General features: G+C 42.5%; 1 protein-coding gene across 2 annotated transcripts in view; it reads right to left on the bottom strand.

Moving 5' to 3' along the window:
- The window catches only part of SMC1B (structural maintenance of chromosomes 1B), a 77,987-nt gene extending 64,359 nt beyond the window's left edge, over nt 1-13,628 (bottom strand). For both annotated transcript variants that reach the window (XM_046012856.1, XM_046012857.1), the window contains exons 1-2: nt 13,520-13,628; nt 993-1,181 (exon numbers count right to left, since the gene is read on the bottom strand). In XM_046012856.1, the coding sequence (XP_045868812.1) occupies nt 993-1,181; nt 13,520-13,628 (298 nt within the window). The remainder of the gene's footprint in view (nt 1-992; nt 1,182-13,519) is intronic.
- Nucleotides 13,629-13,802: the final 174 nt, after the last annotated feature.

Below are 13,802 nucleotides of genomic sequence, written 5' to 3'. Positions count from 1 at the left end.
CCTTCCTCTCTCTCTCTCTGCCTGCCTCTCTGCCTACTTGTGATCGCTGTCAGTCAAATAAATAAATAAAATCTTAAAAAAAAAAAAAAAAGAGTCACATACTCTTCTGACTGGGCCAGCAGGAGACCCTAGATAGATATATGCAATTTTTACCTGTCAATTACACCTCAATAAAGATGGGAAAATATAAATTTATGATGATTTTTTAGATAAATAGAGTGGGCTAGGTAATCTTTGCTGCAACAGAGACTTTTGAATAAAAACCCAAAGGAAGTGAGAAAACTCACTGATAAAGATATCTATGTGGTAATGTGGTGAAATACTTAAGTTACACACGAAGCTCTAAGTATTTCCACAAATATCAGTGGCTGAAGTAAGACAGCATTTATACACCAGAACATTAAGACATGTCCTAGTGCACAAGAAGAAAATACCAAAAGCAAAAAGACCAAAACCAAACATGCCTATTTTACGGAGACTTTGTAAACTCTTAGCATATAGAAAAGATACACATAAGCAACTCTCAGTCTTGCTTACTCAGGAAACAAGGGTTTATTTATGAAATCCCTGTTTCCTGAATAAGTGACAAAAATACAAATTCAAATATTTCACTTGGGTTGCTATTTGGTGATAGAAAAACTTCCAATACAAACCAAAAATATACATAATAATCAGTTTATCACAAAGAAAACCATAAACCACATATGTAGAGATCCTCCTTCATTTTAACCTAATAATCAGGTAGAAAAATGCTATTTGATGACAGGAAAACGTGAACAAATCCATCTAAAGAAGACTCTTAGTGAAGAATCAAACAGGTTCTATTACTTGCTTCTGAGATTTGCCATCTAAGAGGAAGAACCCCCCCCAAATCTCTAGTTTACTAGGCCAGTGGAATAACAAATCAAACCCTTCAAAAAAAGAGAAAAAAACAGATGATCTGACTTAACTTTTTCAAATGACTCATAAGCAATTATCTACCAAAAAAGTACCTCGGATAATCCTTGTAAATGTTTTCTCTTTTCCACTTTCCTCCACATACACAATTTTCACACTTGCAGAAGAGGAGACAGGTCTTCCGATATGCGCTCCGTGAATGAGTTCTTGAATATTTTTCACTCTTAAATTAGCTGTTTTCTCTCCCATTACAAAACTAAGTGCATCCATTACATTAGATTTTCCTGGGAAAGAAAAGAGAGAGGAAAAAGTTTTTCCTTCTTATTAATAAAAAACTTTGCCCAGAGTCAAATAAACCAGGCCACCCTTGGAAAACAAATAGAGCTAATACACATCTCAGTAATACTGTATCGTCTATATTTAGGATGTGACTGAACAATTTTATGTCGATCACTGGTTTCTTCTATGCAGCTATGGTAGAGCATTAAGTGGCCTAAATTTAAGGATCTAAATAAGGGGATCTAAACCTCAACTTCTTCCATTATCAAATACTATACATGGAAATCATCTCTGAATTTTAAAGATTTTTAAAAATTTGACAGAGAGAAAGAGAGAGATTACAAGTAGGCAAAGAGGCAGGCAGAGAGAGAGAGGAAGGGAAGCAGGCTCCCCGCTGAGCAGCGCCCGATGCGGGGCTCGATGCCAAGACCCTGAGATCATGACCTGAGCCGAAGGCAGAGGCTTAATCCACTGAGCCACCCAGGCTCCCCTCATCTCTGAATTTTAGTTATTCCATTTTATGACTATTAACGATCACATACTTTTAAAAATGGCTAACTATATACAAGATATTCCCATAAATACTTAGCTAAAGTATTACATTAGCTAAAATACTTATGATTGGTAGGAGTTGGTGGTACAGCAGCCTGAGCCTACTTTTTTTTTTAATTTATATTTATTTATTTTAGAGAGAGAGCATGCACAGTGAGGGAGGGAATGTGGGGGAAGACAGAGGGAGCGCCTGTATCCTTTTGAATTAGTGTTTTCGCATTCTTTGGGTAAATACACAGTAGTCTGATTACTGGATCACAGGCAGTTCTATTTTTAACTTTTTTTTTTTAAGATTTTTTTTTTTTTTTAATTTGACAGAGATCACAAGTAGGCAGAGAAGCAGGCTGAGAGGCAGGCAGAGACGGGGAGGGGGGAGCAGACTCCCCACTCAGCAGAGCGCCCAACCCGGGGCTCCATCCCAGGACCCTGGGATCATGACCTGAGCCGAAGGCAGAGGCTTTAACCCACTGAGCCACTCAGGCGCCCCTCTATTTTTAACGTTTCGAGGAACCTCCATACTGTTTTCCACAGTGGCTGTACCAGTTTGCATTCCCACCAACAGTGCTCAAGTTTTCCTTTTTCTCCACATCCTCACCAACAGTTATCTCTTGTGTTTTTGATCTCAGCCATTGGGGCATGTGTGGGGTGACAGCTCATCACAGTTTGATGTGCCTTTCCCCAATGAGTGACGTGGAGCATCTTTTCATGTGTCTGTTGGCCATCTGTGTGTCTTCTTTGGAGAAATATCTGTTCATGTTGTCTGCCCATTTTTTAGCTAGATTATTGTTTTTTGGGTGTTGAGCTGTATAACTTGTTGATATATTTTGGATACTAACCCTTTTCTAAACCCATTCATCTTTTGAGCCAGCAATTCCACTTCTAGAAATCTATCTCCCTCATACATGGGTACAACTATACAATGGAAAATACACAGCTATGCAATTCATTATAGATTTTTTCTAAAAGAAAAAGATCAGAAATAACTCAAGTGTCTAGAAATTAAAGGAATACCTGAAATAACCGTGTAACAGCCACACAAGGAGAATTACACAGCAGAAAGAGAAAAGGATGTAGTCAATGAAAAAAAAAAGTTTATAACAGCATATACAGAAAAAGACTAAATACAAACTTTGGCATAAAAAGAACTAAGGGGTTAGAAATAGCAATACAAATCTATTTACTTGCATTTGCAAAAAGGGATACTGAAAGATAATCAAGAAATTGTCATTTATACAAAGTGGAGAGGAGGACACAGAAACTGAGTTGGACACATCTTAGCCTCTCCTGGTCCATTTTCCACTCTGCTTTTTGCCCTGTATCAACAGGCTCTCATGCCTTTTGGCTTCTAGCAGGATTTGGTCAATGGGGAGCTCTGGCAGGAGGGAAGGAAAAAAATGGGGTCAGAGAATTTATTCCCCTACTTCTCTCTCTGTGAAGTGGCTTCCAACTAGCTGTGTCCTTTGACAGGTTCCAGCACTTAAATTTCCTTCTCTCTGCCTTGGGTGGCAACAGATCCATTGTGCTAACCCTGTAATTCCTCTAGTCCTTGGAATTCCTTTATAGCCTCCCACACCTTTGTAATCAGTCCCTTTGTAAATAAACCTTCAATAAATTATCCTCATTTGAATGTGCCACCTGTCTCCTGTTGGGACCCTGCCTAATACAGGGTAAAGGGCAGAAGCAAGATTTCTCAATGTATCTCTTCTATAGTTTTGACCTTTGAAATACATATATTTATTACCCATTTTTTAAAAAACCTAAAATTTTAAAATTCTATAAATGACAACAATCAGAAACAAGTAAACTTGACTGAATATTAAATATAGTCATATTCAGAAATATTTTATTTCAAGGGACTTCAGATTACAAAATTCTGAATGTACATTCTTCATGGGATGTGTTTTAAGGACCAAAAAGAAGTACAAAAGAATTCTAAATTTCCTTTATTTTCTTCATTGTTTGAAATCTTACTGATACTGATAATTTTGAGATTGTTTTCTTTATATTGTACATTAAAGCAAATACATAATTATATGAGTGATGTTAGGAACTAATATTTTCAGGGTAATAAAAGATATATGCAATGACAAGAATCAGGAAACAGTGAAAACACAGTTATATTGAAACTGAATGCAGGGGTGCCTGGTTCAGTTGGTTAAGGGACCAACTCTTGATTTTGGCTCAGGTCAAGCTCTCGAGATTGTGAGATCAAGCCCTGCATGGGTCTCTATGCTCAGTGGGGAGTCTGCTTGAGACTCTCCTTCCCTCGCCCTCTGCCCCTTCCCCTGCTCTCTCAAATAAGTAAGAAAATAAATAAATCTTAAAAAAATACTGAATGGAAAATATCAACATGAATTCAATTTTTATTATTTATTTTATTAGGATTTATTTATTTACTTTAGAGAGAGTACAAGTAGGAGAGGAGAGGGAGAGGGGATCTCAAGCTGACTCCACATTGAGTACATAGCCCGACTGGGGGCTTGATCACACGATGCTGAGTTCATGACCTGGGCAAGAAACCAAGAGTTGGTGGCTTAACAGACTATGCCACCCAGGCGCTCCATGAATATGATTTTTAAAAATTACTGTAACATGGAAAGATGCTCAAACATAATAGTCTCTAGGGAAAGGCGTATCGAAACCGCAATGAGATAAAATTCACATTAACTAGGATGTCTAAAAGAGAGAAGACAATAACAAGTGTTGAAGATGTGGAGAAATCTGAACATTCATTGCCAACAGAAATGTCAAAATAGAGCGCTTCCTTCATAAAACAGTCTGGCAGTTTCTCGAATGTTAGACACAGTTACCATATGACTCAGCAACTTCACTCGTAGGTATACATCCAAGAGATATGAAAACATGTCAACACAAAGACTTGTACACAAATGTTGAGAGCAGCATTACTCAAAACAACCACAAAATGGCAACAACCCAAAAGTCCTTCAACCAGTGAATAAATACGATGTGGTGTACCTTGCAATGAAATATTATTCAGCAATAAATAGGAATTAAGGACTAATACACACTATAACACAGAGGAACCTCTTAGGTTAAGTGAAAGAAGCCAGACACAAAAGGCCCCATATTACATGGTTCCATTTACGTAAAGTGTCCAGAATAGGAAAATCCATAGAGACAGAAAGTGGATTAGTGGTTTCCAGGGGCTGGATAGAAAGGACATAATGGAGAGGGATGCTAATGGGTAAAAGGTTTCTTTTTGGGGTGATGAAAATGTTTTGGAATTAGCGATGACAGTCATACAACCCTGTGAATACTGTGAACATCACTGAATTGTTCACTTAAAGAGGATGAACTTAATAGTATGTAAATTATATCTCAATAAAGCTTCTATCAACAAAAAAACAAATCTGAACAAGTGCTTCATGTATTTCCTAGCTCCAGCCACTGAAATGGCCTAGACCCACTATTACCCAAACGCACTGATCAAATGCACTGAGTATCTCTTGTTCTCAGATCGTGGTCTTTAGTAACTCTCCTTCAAAAAGAAACCAGAAATAATTGGAGCAACTGGCTATTTCCAAGGCTGAGGCTGAGAAAATTGAAGAATAGCCTGGGAACTGGAGCATCTTATGTCAGAAAGTAAGGAAGATTTCAAATATTAATGAGGTCATGACCGAAGGACACAGGAGGAAGCTTGAAAAGGTTCCTACTGACTAAAGATATAACAGGGTGAGCATCAAAAACAATAATGGTTTATGGGGTACCTGGGTGGCTCAGTCAGTTGGGCGTCTGCCTTCAGCTCAGGTCATGATCCCGGGATCCTGGTATCAAGCACTGTGTAGGGCTCTCTGCTCAGTGGGGAGTCTGCTTCTCTTTCTCCCTCTGCCCCTCTAGCCTACTTATGCTCTCTCTCTCTCTTTCCCTCAAATAAATAAATAAAATCTTAAAAAACAAGTAATGGTTTTGGTGGATTAAAACACACTATATCAATGAAAATCTATGGGTCCATAACAATTGTAACAAAAAAAGAGATAAACTCATTTTCATCATTTATACTATTAACTTTCATTTATGAAATTCATTGCGAATTTCATTTATGAAAATACTAATTAAAAAGGACACGAATTTGGGATGCCTGCATGGCTCAGTTGATTAGGCAACTGCCTTCAGCTCGGGTCCTGTGATGGAGCCCCGTGTTAGGCTCCCTGTGCCCCTCCCCCTGACAGCTGCCCTCTTTTGCTTGCTCTCTCTCAAATAAATAAATAAAATCTTAAAAAAAATAAGACAAGCATGTATTATGTTTTTCCAATGTGAACTGTATTTTAGGTTTCTAATAATCCCAGTCAATGAAAAAAAACTTTTCTTAAAACAGGAGACTACCACTCAGTGAATGTAGAAAAAGCATGACATATTATAAACTCAATTTTGCAAACCTTAATAAAATGCCAATTCAGTCAGGATTATTAAATGGCATTAAAAACATTTGGGTGGCAAATCCAGTAATTTCGACATTGGCTGCAACAATATTTTACTAGATAGGTTCCCTGAAGCAAGGGAAATGAGAGCAAAAATAAACCATTGGGACAACATCAAAATAAAAAGTTTCTGTACTCCAAAGAAAATAATCAACAAAACTAAAAGAAAATTTGCCAAATAGAAGATATTTGTAAATGACATATGCAATAAAGGATTAGTATCTAAAATACATAATGAAGTTATACAATTCAATATCCCAAAAACAAATAATCCAACTAAGAAATGGGCAGTCAACATGAACAGATATTTCTCCAAAGAAGACACACAGATGGCCAACAGACACATGAAAAGATGCTCCACATCACTCACCACTGGGGAAATGCACATCAAACTATGATGAGCTGTCACCCCACACATGCCCCAATGGCTGAGATCAAAAACACAAGAAATAATAGTGTTAGTGAGGATGTGGAGAAAAAGGAACCCTTGAGCACTGTTGGTGGGAATGCAAACTGGTACAGCCACTGTGGAAAACAGTATGGAGCTTCCTCAAAAAGTTAAAAATAGAACTATCCTGTGATCCAGTAATCAGACTACTGGGTATTCACCCAAATAATACAAAAACACTAACTCAAAAGGATACAGGCACCCCAATGTTTATAGTAACGTTATTTATAATAGCCAAGATATGGAAGCAGCCCAAGTGTCCATGAACCGATGAACTGATAAAAAAGATGGGCTATGTATATACAGTGGGGTATTAGTCATAAAAAAAGAATGCAATCCTGCCATTTGCAACAACATGGGTGGAACTAGAGAGTATAATGCTAAGCAAAATCAGTCAATCAGAGAAAGACAAATACCATGATTTCACTCATGTGGAATTTAAGAAACAAAACAAAGGGGGAAAGGAGGCAAACCAAGAAACAGTTCAAAAAGTGAAAAAGAAAAAGAAACAGATTCTTAAGTATAGAGAACAAACTAATGGTTACCAGAGGGAAGATGGTGGGTGGAGGGGAAGGAGGAAATAGGTGATGGGGATTAAAGAGTACGCGTAACACGATGAACACTGAGTAATGTATAGAACTGTTGAATCGTTAAGGGCCTACTTAATCAGAGGGAGCCATTTTGTTGTTTATGCAGTAAACTTAGATTGACCCTGCCCCTCCCAGAGGAACTTACTTGCAAAGTCCAGATACAAGGGCGGGTCAGGCCAGGTAGAGACATCCAATCAGTAGGGCATGCATATATCTACTAGGGTGAATTGTAATTCAATTGGCCGCCAGTGTGTGACCTAACATGGCTGGGCAGTTTTCTCTGTATATTGCAAACTTACTGGCCACCTGTGTATAGCCCGGCTAAACTACCTCTATAGAAGTTAGTCTGTGCGGCTGGGAGGGGCCGCCTCTTTGCAAGAGACGGCCCTGACAGGTCAGTTTGATTCTCGATGCTTGGCGGGAAATAAAGATTTCCTTGACCTTCGCTTTGTATCAGTCTCGCTCCTTTGATTACAGACCCTAATAGAATCGATATACTGTAGACATGAAACTAATATAATGCTGTGTTAACTATACTGGAATTATAATTAAAAACTTAAAATTAAAAAAAAATGGGGTAATTGGTGGATACGGGATATGTTTCTAATGTCAAATTAACACCAGTAACACTAGAACACTAACTAGTTAGAAGGGAAAAACTAATTGTACAATAGAGTAATCACTGTCACTACCCTAATCCGGGGGTCAGTTTTAGCACTGGTGGTAAAACAAATAGGTACTGTGATGTAATACGTGAAGTACACAACATCACCACCTATGATGGAGTCTAACCCAAAATGTTTCATTTGAGTCTATCAACCTTTTAGGTATTGAATTTTTTCAAGTGCCTTTTCTTCATCTACCAAGAAATAAAATGGGTCTTCTTTCTCATGGGAACAGATGATTATTGAGGTAACAATGTGGCACATGGATTAAAATAGGGTAAGACTAAAGTTTGGGAGCTCAGCTAAAGGATTACTACATTAATCCAAGGAAGAAATGATAAGAGCCTAAAACAATGATAGAAGTGGGAAGAGGTAAAAGGACAAGATTATTAAGGGGGTAGAATTGGCCCAGACTGGTAATGTTCTGGGTGTGAAAGGGAGAACTTACAAGGATGAAAGAGAATTCATTTAGGTGGTAGCCATATGGAACTTGGACCTCTGGGAGAAAAGCATTCTAAAGTCCAAGGAATAGCAAATGCTAAGACCCTGAAATGGAAATAAGATTGGTCTATGTAAGGAAGGGGGAAAAGAAAACCACTTCTGACCGGAGCACAGTACATATGGGGGAAGAGAATATTACAGAAGAGAAATACACAGGAGCCAGATCATAAAGGCTTTGTGGATCATGGTAAGAAATACTGGATTTTATTATTTTTTTAAAGATTTTATTTATTTATTTGACAGAGAGAGAGATAACACAAGTAGGCAGAGAGAGAGGGGCAAGCAGGCTCCCCGCTGAGCAGAGAGCCCGATGCGGGGCTCGATCCCAGCACCCTTGAGATCATGACCCGAGCCGAAGGCAGAGGCTTAACCCACTGAGCCACCCAGGCACCCCAGAAATACTGGATTTTATTCTACGTGTGGGGGAAAGCCATTGGAGAGTTTTAAGTTGGGCAGTGCTCGGATTTATAGATTTGCTTTTTTAGCCTGTTTTTTTTAACCACTCACTCTGCTGTGAGAATGAATTGCAGAGAGACGAGAAAGAAAGCAGAGGGACATGTTAGGAAGTTACAGAAATAGTCCAAATGAGAGTTCTAGCAGCTCTGGCTGAGTAACAGCAGTGAAACGTGGCAAGAAACAACTGGATTCAGGATGCATTTCAGAGGTGGAGTTATTAGGATTAATAGAAGATTAGATGAGGGAAGTGGGGTGTAGAAGGAGGAATAAAGAATTATTCTGGGTATCTGATCTGAGTGAGTAAATGGTGCCCCTTACTGAGAAGGTAAGACCTCAGAAGGAACAAGTTTGTCCGGAGGAAGTAGGGGAGAGGAAATTTGCTACTCTTTCTCATTATAGTATTTTTTTAAAGGTTTTGTTTTTAAGTAATCTCTATGCTCAATGTGGGGCTTGAACTCGACTGAGTCAGCCAGGCATCCCTGATTATAGTATTTCACATGTCTACTATAAGTAGTAAAAAAAAAAAAAAAAAAAAAAAAAAAGCTGAATATTATAGCCTAGGTATATAATTTTGAAAGTCAGCAGCATAAGGATGGTGTTTGAAGCTATGGACCTGGGCAAAGCACATAAGGTATACACAGACAGAGGACATATTTCCAGGGCGTGGGAGGACTCCAGTGCTTAAGCAACCTAGGGGAGAAGCCGCCAATAACTGAGGGCTTGCCGGTGACACAGGAGAAAGCCTACTTGGTATACAAAGTCAGAAGAGCAGAGGCTCAAGGGAGAGAGGAAATGTAACCTGCCATGCCACCAAGACAGCAAGACCTTCCCTTGACCAACTTCTTTAAAAACAACCCCAGCATTTCTGATTCCCCTCCTGTTTCTATTTTTCTACCGAATACTTGACATTAACATTCTATACGCTTCTCATATTTTGTTGTCTATCTCTCTGCACTTGAATTCAAGTTCTACATGGGAAGGGATTTTTATCTGTTCACTGATGAGAACAGTGCATGGGACTTAGTAGGCATGCCATTATTTTTACATGAATGAAACAACACTGATAAGCCAAACAGGATGAGGAAGGAGACTGGCGACTGACTCTTACAAGGTGTAGGTCAACGGGGACCTCGATAAGTGTCATTTCAGTGGAGCTTGGGACTGAAAACTGAATCAACAGCACCGAGGATGGTTTAGAGAGTTTCCCTGTACTGATAAAATGGTGCAACAGCCTAAAGAGACAGTGAAGTTCAAGGGCTTTTGCCCAAACATTTCATTATAAAACTTCCAAACACACAAGAAAGTTGAAAGAATTTCACTGTAAACTTCCATACATTTACTACTAAATTCTACAATTAACATCGTACTGTATTTTCTTTTCATATAGCTATCTATCCTCTATGTCATGAGAGTGTTAATATGGCATGCATTATTGCCAATGAAAATTATCCAATAAGGGAGGAAGATACAGTCCAAAAGAGAAAGAAAATCACAGAAGCAAAGAACCGAGGAGGGGGCTGGGTATAAATCACAAGCGGAGAGGACAGCCTTCGACTCAGGCACACTTGTGGAACTTCCCTGCTTGAAAGTCCCTGCTCCAGAGTCTACTGTTTTTTCCATAAAGCTAAATATATCGCTCTGGCCAGGACTTACCCAGTAGGATTCCAACGCTACACACCATTGCTCCTCTACACGTGTACTACATTCTTGACAATTTGGGCTATAACTGTCCCACAGCAGACTCACAAATCCCTAGAAAAGAACTCTTTGTTCTTTGGGCAAGCTCAAACGCTAATTCCTCTAGAGTACTTTTCCCTATCTTTACCTCTTTCTGTCCATACTTCCCTATATCAGATCTAGTATTTTCCTTGCTTAAAGTTCTATAAAGTGTTCTCGGGCCTTCTATTTCAACAAGTGTGTCATTTTCTTATACTCCCAATGTCTCGGGAGCAGAAGCTGTCTTACTGTATTTATCTTTCTTCTGCTTCTAATGCTAAATATACACAAAAACAATTTGTTAAATTTAAGTGGAAAAACATCAAGGTTAGGATTAAAGATGAAATTTTTCCACTACCCACAAAAAACCCCAACATTAGATTTACTAAAAACAAATGAGAACATATCAAATTTTAACAGGTGCTAGCAATAGGAAATTACTACAAAAGGAATGACCACAACTAGCTAAATTAAAGTTTAAGAGAAAATGGGTATAACAGAAAATTATCAATTGGCTTAATAAAATCTACTTAAATGTGCCAGTAATTCTGTAAGATTTTTAAAAAGATGATTTATTGACAAATATTCAAATGAATATATTAAATTGGTCCTGGGATTAGCATTATACTGAGTTTTGGCCAAAGTACAGGAGAATGTGAATAGCCCACGCAAAATTCAGCAACAAGTAAACCAGAAATTTTTGTTGTGGGGAGATATTAAAGGTAATGTTGAAGTAATCCATGACTGGCTTTATATGGTTCAAGGCAAAGTCTCTGGGTTACCAGTGACTCTCAGGAGGGGAACCGAGCTTCCAGGGCGTGTGGGATAAGAAGTTGTAAAGGCATTTTCATGATAACCTTAAGATATATTGTTAATAACGATATGTATTCTTGAATTAAGAAAAGAAATAAGATTGAAACTTCTGTTTGGCGCCAGTTTTAAAAAGTTCAAAACACCACTTTATCTGGATGTTAAACAGCAGTGGGCAAATGATCTAGGCTGACTGCAGCATAAGGCTTTACTCACTCACTCACTCAAAATATCACAGCGTCGGAAGAACAAAATATAACGGAGCAAAGCCTTCACGTAACCACCAGTTCAGAGGTGAAAATCTACTGGCGGCGGGGCCTGCTAACCTGAGAAACGAGTGGAGATTATTATATATACTCCTGTGTTCTTACCTTTTTCTTCTCAATGTCTTTTTGATAACAGAATCAAGGAAATCTGGCCTGAGAGAGCCACAAAGATGTGAGTTAGGAAAAATCTCACAGTAACTCTCATTTTAGGCGCTCCGCCTGCTGGGGTCATTTCGTCTGTGGACTCTCACCGCAGCGCAGTAGGGAGCCTGGCCTGGCCTGAACTCAAGTGCAGGCCTGGGTGACTGCGGAGAGTCATCTGGGCCCTCTGAAGCTCAGTTTCCTACACTGTCACGTGGGCTAAGAGTCCCTGTGAGCACTGACACAGGGGTGCCAGGAGCTCGGTAAAAGCTCCACGAAAGCTGGCATTATTAAAATATTCCCATGTCGAGGTCTCCTTGACTCCAAACGGTTGTTCCGGCTCGTTAAAACCAATCATTTCCTTTAGCTCTCTCTCAATCTTTGGATGAGAAAAGGAAGGGGATGGAGACGAGTGTGTCAAGCAATGGAGTAGCCGGTGAGGGCATCGCCGCAGAGACCAGAGGTCACCTAGACCTGCCCCAGCGCATGCCACACTCAGAACCGATGGTGAGCAGAAACAGGGAGGTCTGTAAAGGCCCAAGACTGACGAAATCCCTTTACAAAGAGGGACTCCTGAGACACCGAACACTGTGTCTGACACGTCAAAGAGGCAGCGGGGAAGGCTCTGCCCGGCTGATCTTGCAAAGGAGCAGAGATCCCTGCCGCCTGCACACCGTGAGCCGAAACGCCCCGCGCTGACCCTCACTGGGGCCTTATCTCAACTGGGGACGCGCAGACTGGCTTCAGGATGGGCAGGGTCACTTCCTACCTCCTGCTCCATCGTGTTCTTTGCGGCTTGCGCCGTGCCCGGTGCCGCGCAAGCAGCCAAGGGAAACAAGCGGTCGATGTCACTGAGTTCGGAATCCTGAGCCTGCTTTACAAGGACACCCGTGCCCCTGACGAGAGGGCACTAGGGCTCGGCGCGGGAGGAGAAACCGGCAAAGCCCAGGGAGCCAGGGCAAAGGAGAGGAGGGTCCTGGGCAGACCTGGGGCTGGGTGTGGAGGAGGCTCGAGGCCCAGCCGCAGAGGGCAAGGCGGGCACCTGGCGGGGGAGGGCTGAGTACAGGGGTTGGAGGGCGAGGGCCAGGGTCCGGATACCAGAGGGCCGGGGGTCGGGCAGAAGGCATGGGTGGGCACCTGGCGGCGAAGGGCCGGGCAGCTGAGGGCAGAGGGCGAGGGCAGGCACCTGGGGGGGGCACACCAGGCGCTGGAGAGTGAGGGCCGGGGGCGGGGGGGGGGGCACGTGGAGGTCGAGGGTCAGTGGGCGAAGGTGGGCTTCTGGGAGCTGGGCAGAGGGTGAGGGCAGGCACCTGCGGGCAAGGGAGGGCCGGGTGGCCGAGGGCGAGGGTCGGGCGGTAGAGGACCGGGGCCGGGGGGCGGCGACGGACGAGGGATGGGCAGCTGGCGGCAGAGGCTGGAGCCGGGGCTAGAGCGGGAGGGTCGGGTTCCGGGGTACGGGCTGCGGAGGGCTGGGGGCTGGAGAGAGGAGGTTGGGTCCAAGCGGCGGGGAGAGTAGGGGTCTGTGGCCCAGGAGAGAGTGGCCCGGGCAGCGAGTACAGAGGGTCAAGGTCAGGGTCCCGAGGAGGGGGAGGGTCTCGGTCCGGCGGCGGAGGGCGGGTGGGGGTGTAGGGGTGAGGCCGGCGGAGGCCCGTGGGCAGCAACGGCCCGAGTCCCACACGCGAGGTCTCCCTCACGTCCCCTTGGGCAAAATGGGGCCTGGACGGGCGGGGCGGGCAGACGCGTTCGGGGTCCCAGTTACCGGAGCCGTTGGGGCCGATGATGCAGGTGAACCTCCTGAAAGGGCCGATGACCTGGCGGCCCCGCCACGACTTAAAGTTCTCCACGAGCAGCACCTCCAGGTGGCCCATGGCCGCGCCCTCCGCGCCTCAAGCGGCTCCCCCACACGCCGCGGGCAGGAAAAGCGCGGGAAGGGCTTCGCGGAGTCTCGCGAGAGGAGGGCGCGACCCCAGCGGGCGCCGCGCCGCGCCGTTCCTAAGCAACCGGGGTGTTTGCGTCTCCGAGGAAACCGGCCCGCGCGCGGC

Source organism: Meles meles, chromosome 7 (genome assembly GCF_922984935.1).
Source record: "Meles meles chromosome 7, mMelMel3.1 paternal haplotype, whole genome shotgun sequence".
Classification (NCBI taxonomy): Eukaryota; Metazoa; Chordata; class Mammalia; order Carnivora; family Mustelidae; genus Meles; species Meles meles.
This window is presented reverse-complemented; position numbering and strand designations above follow the sequence as displayed.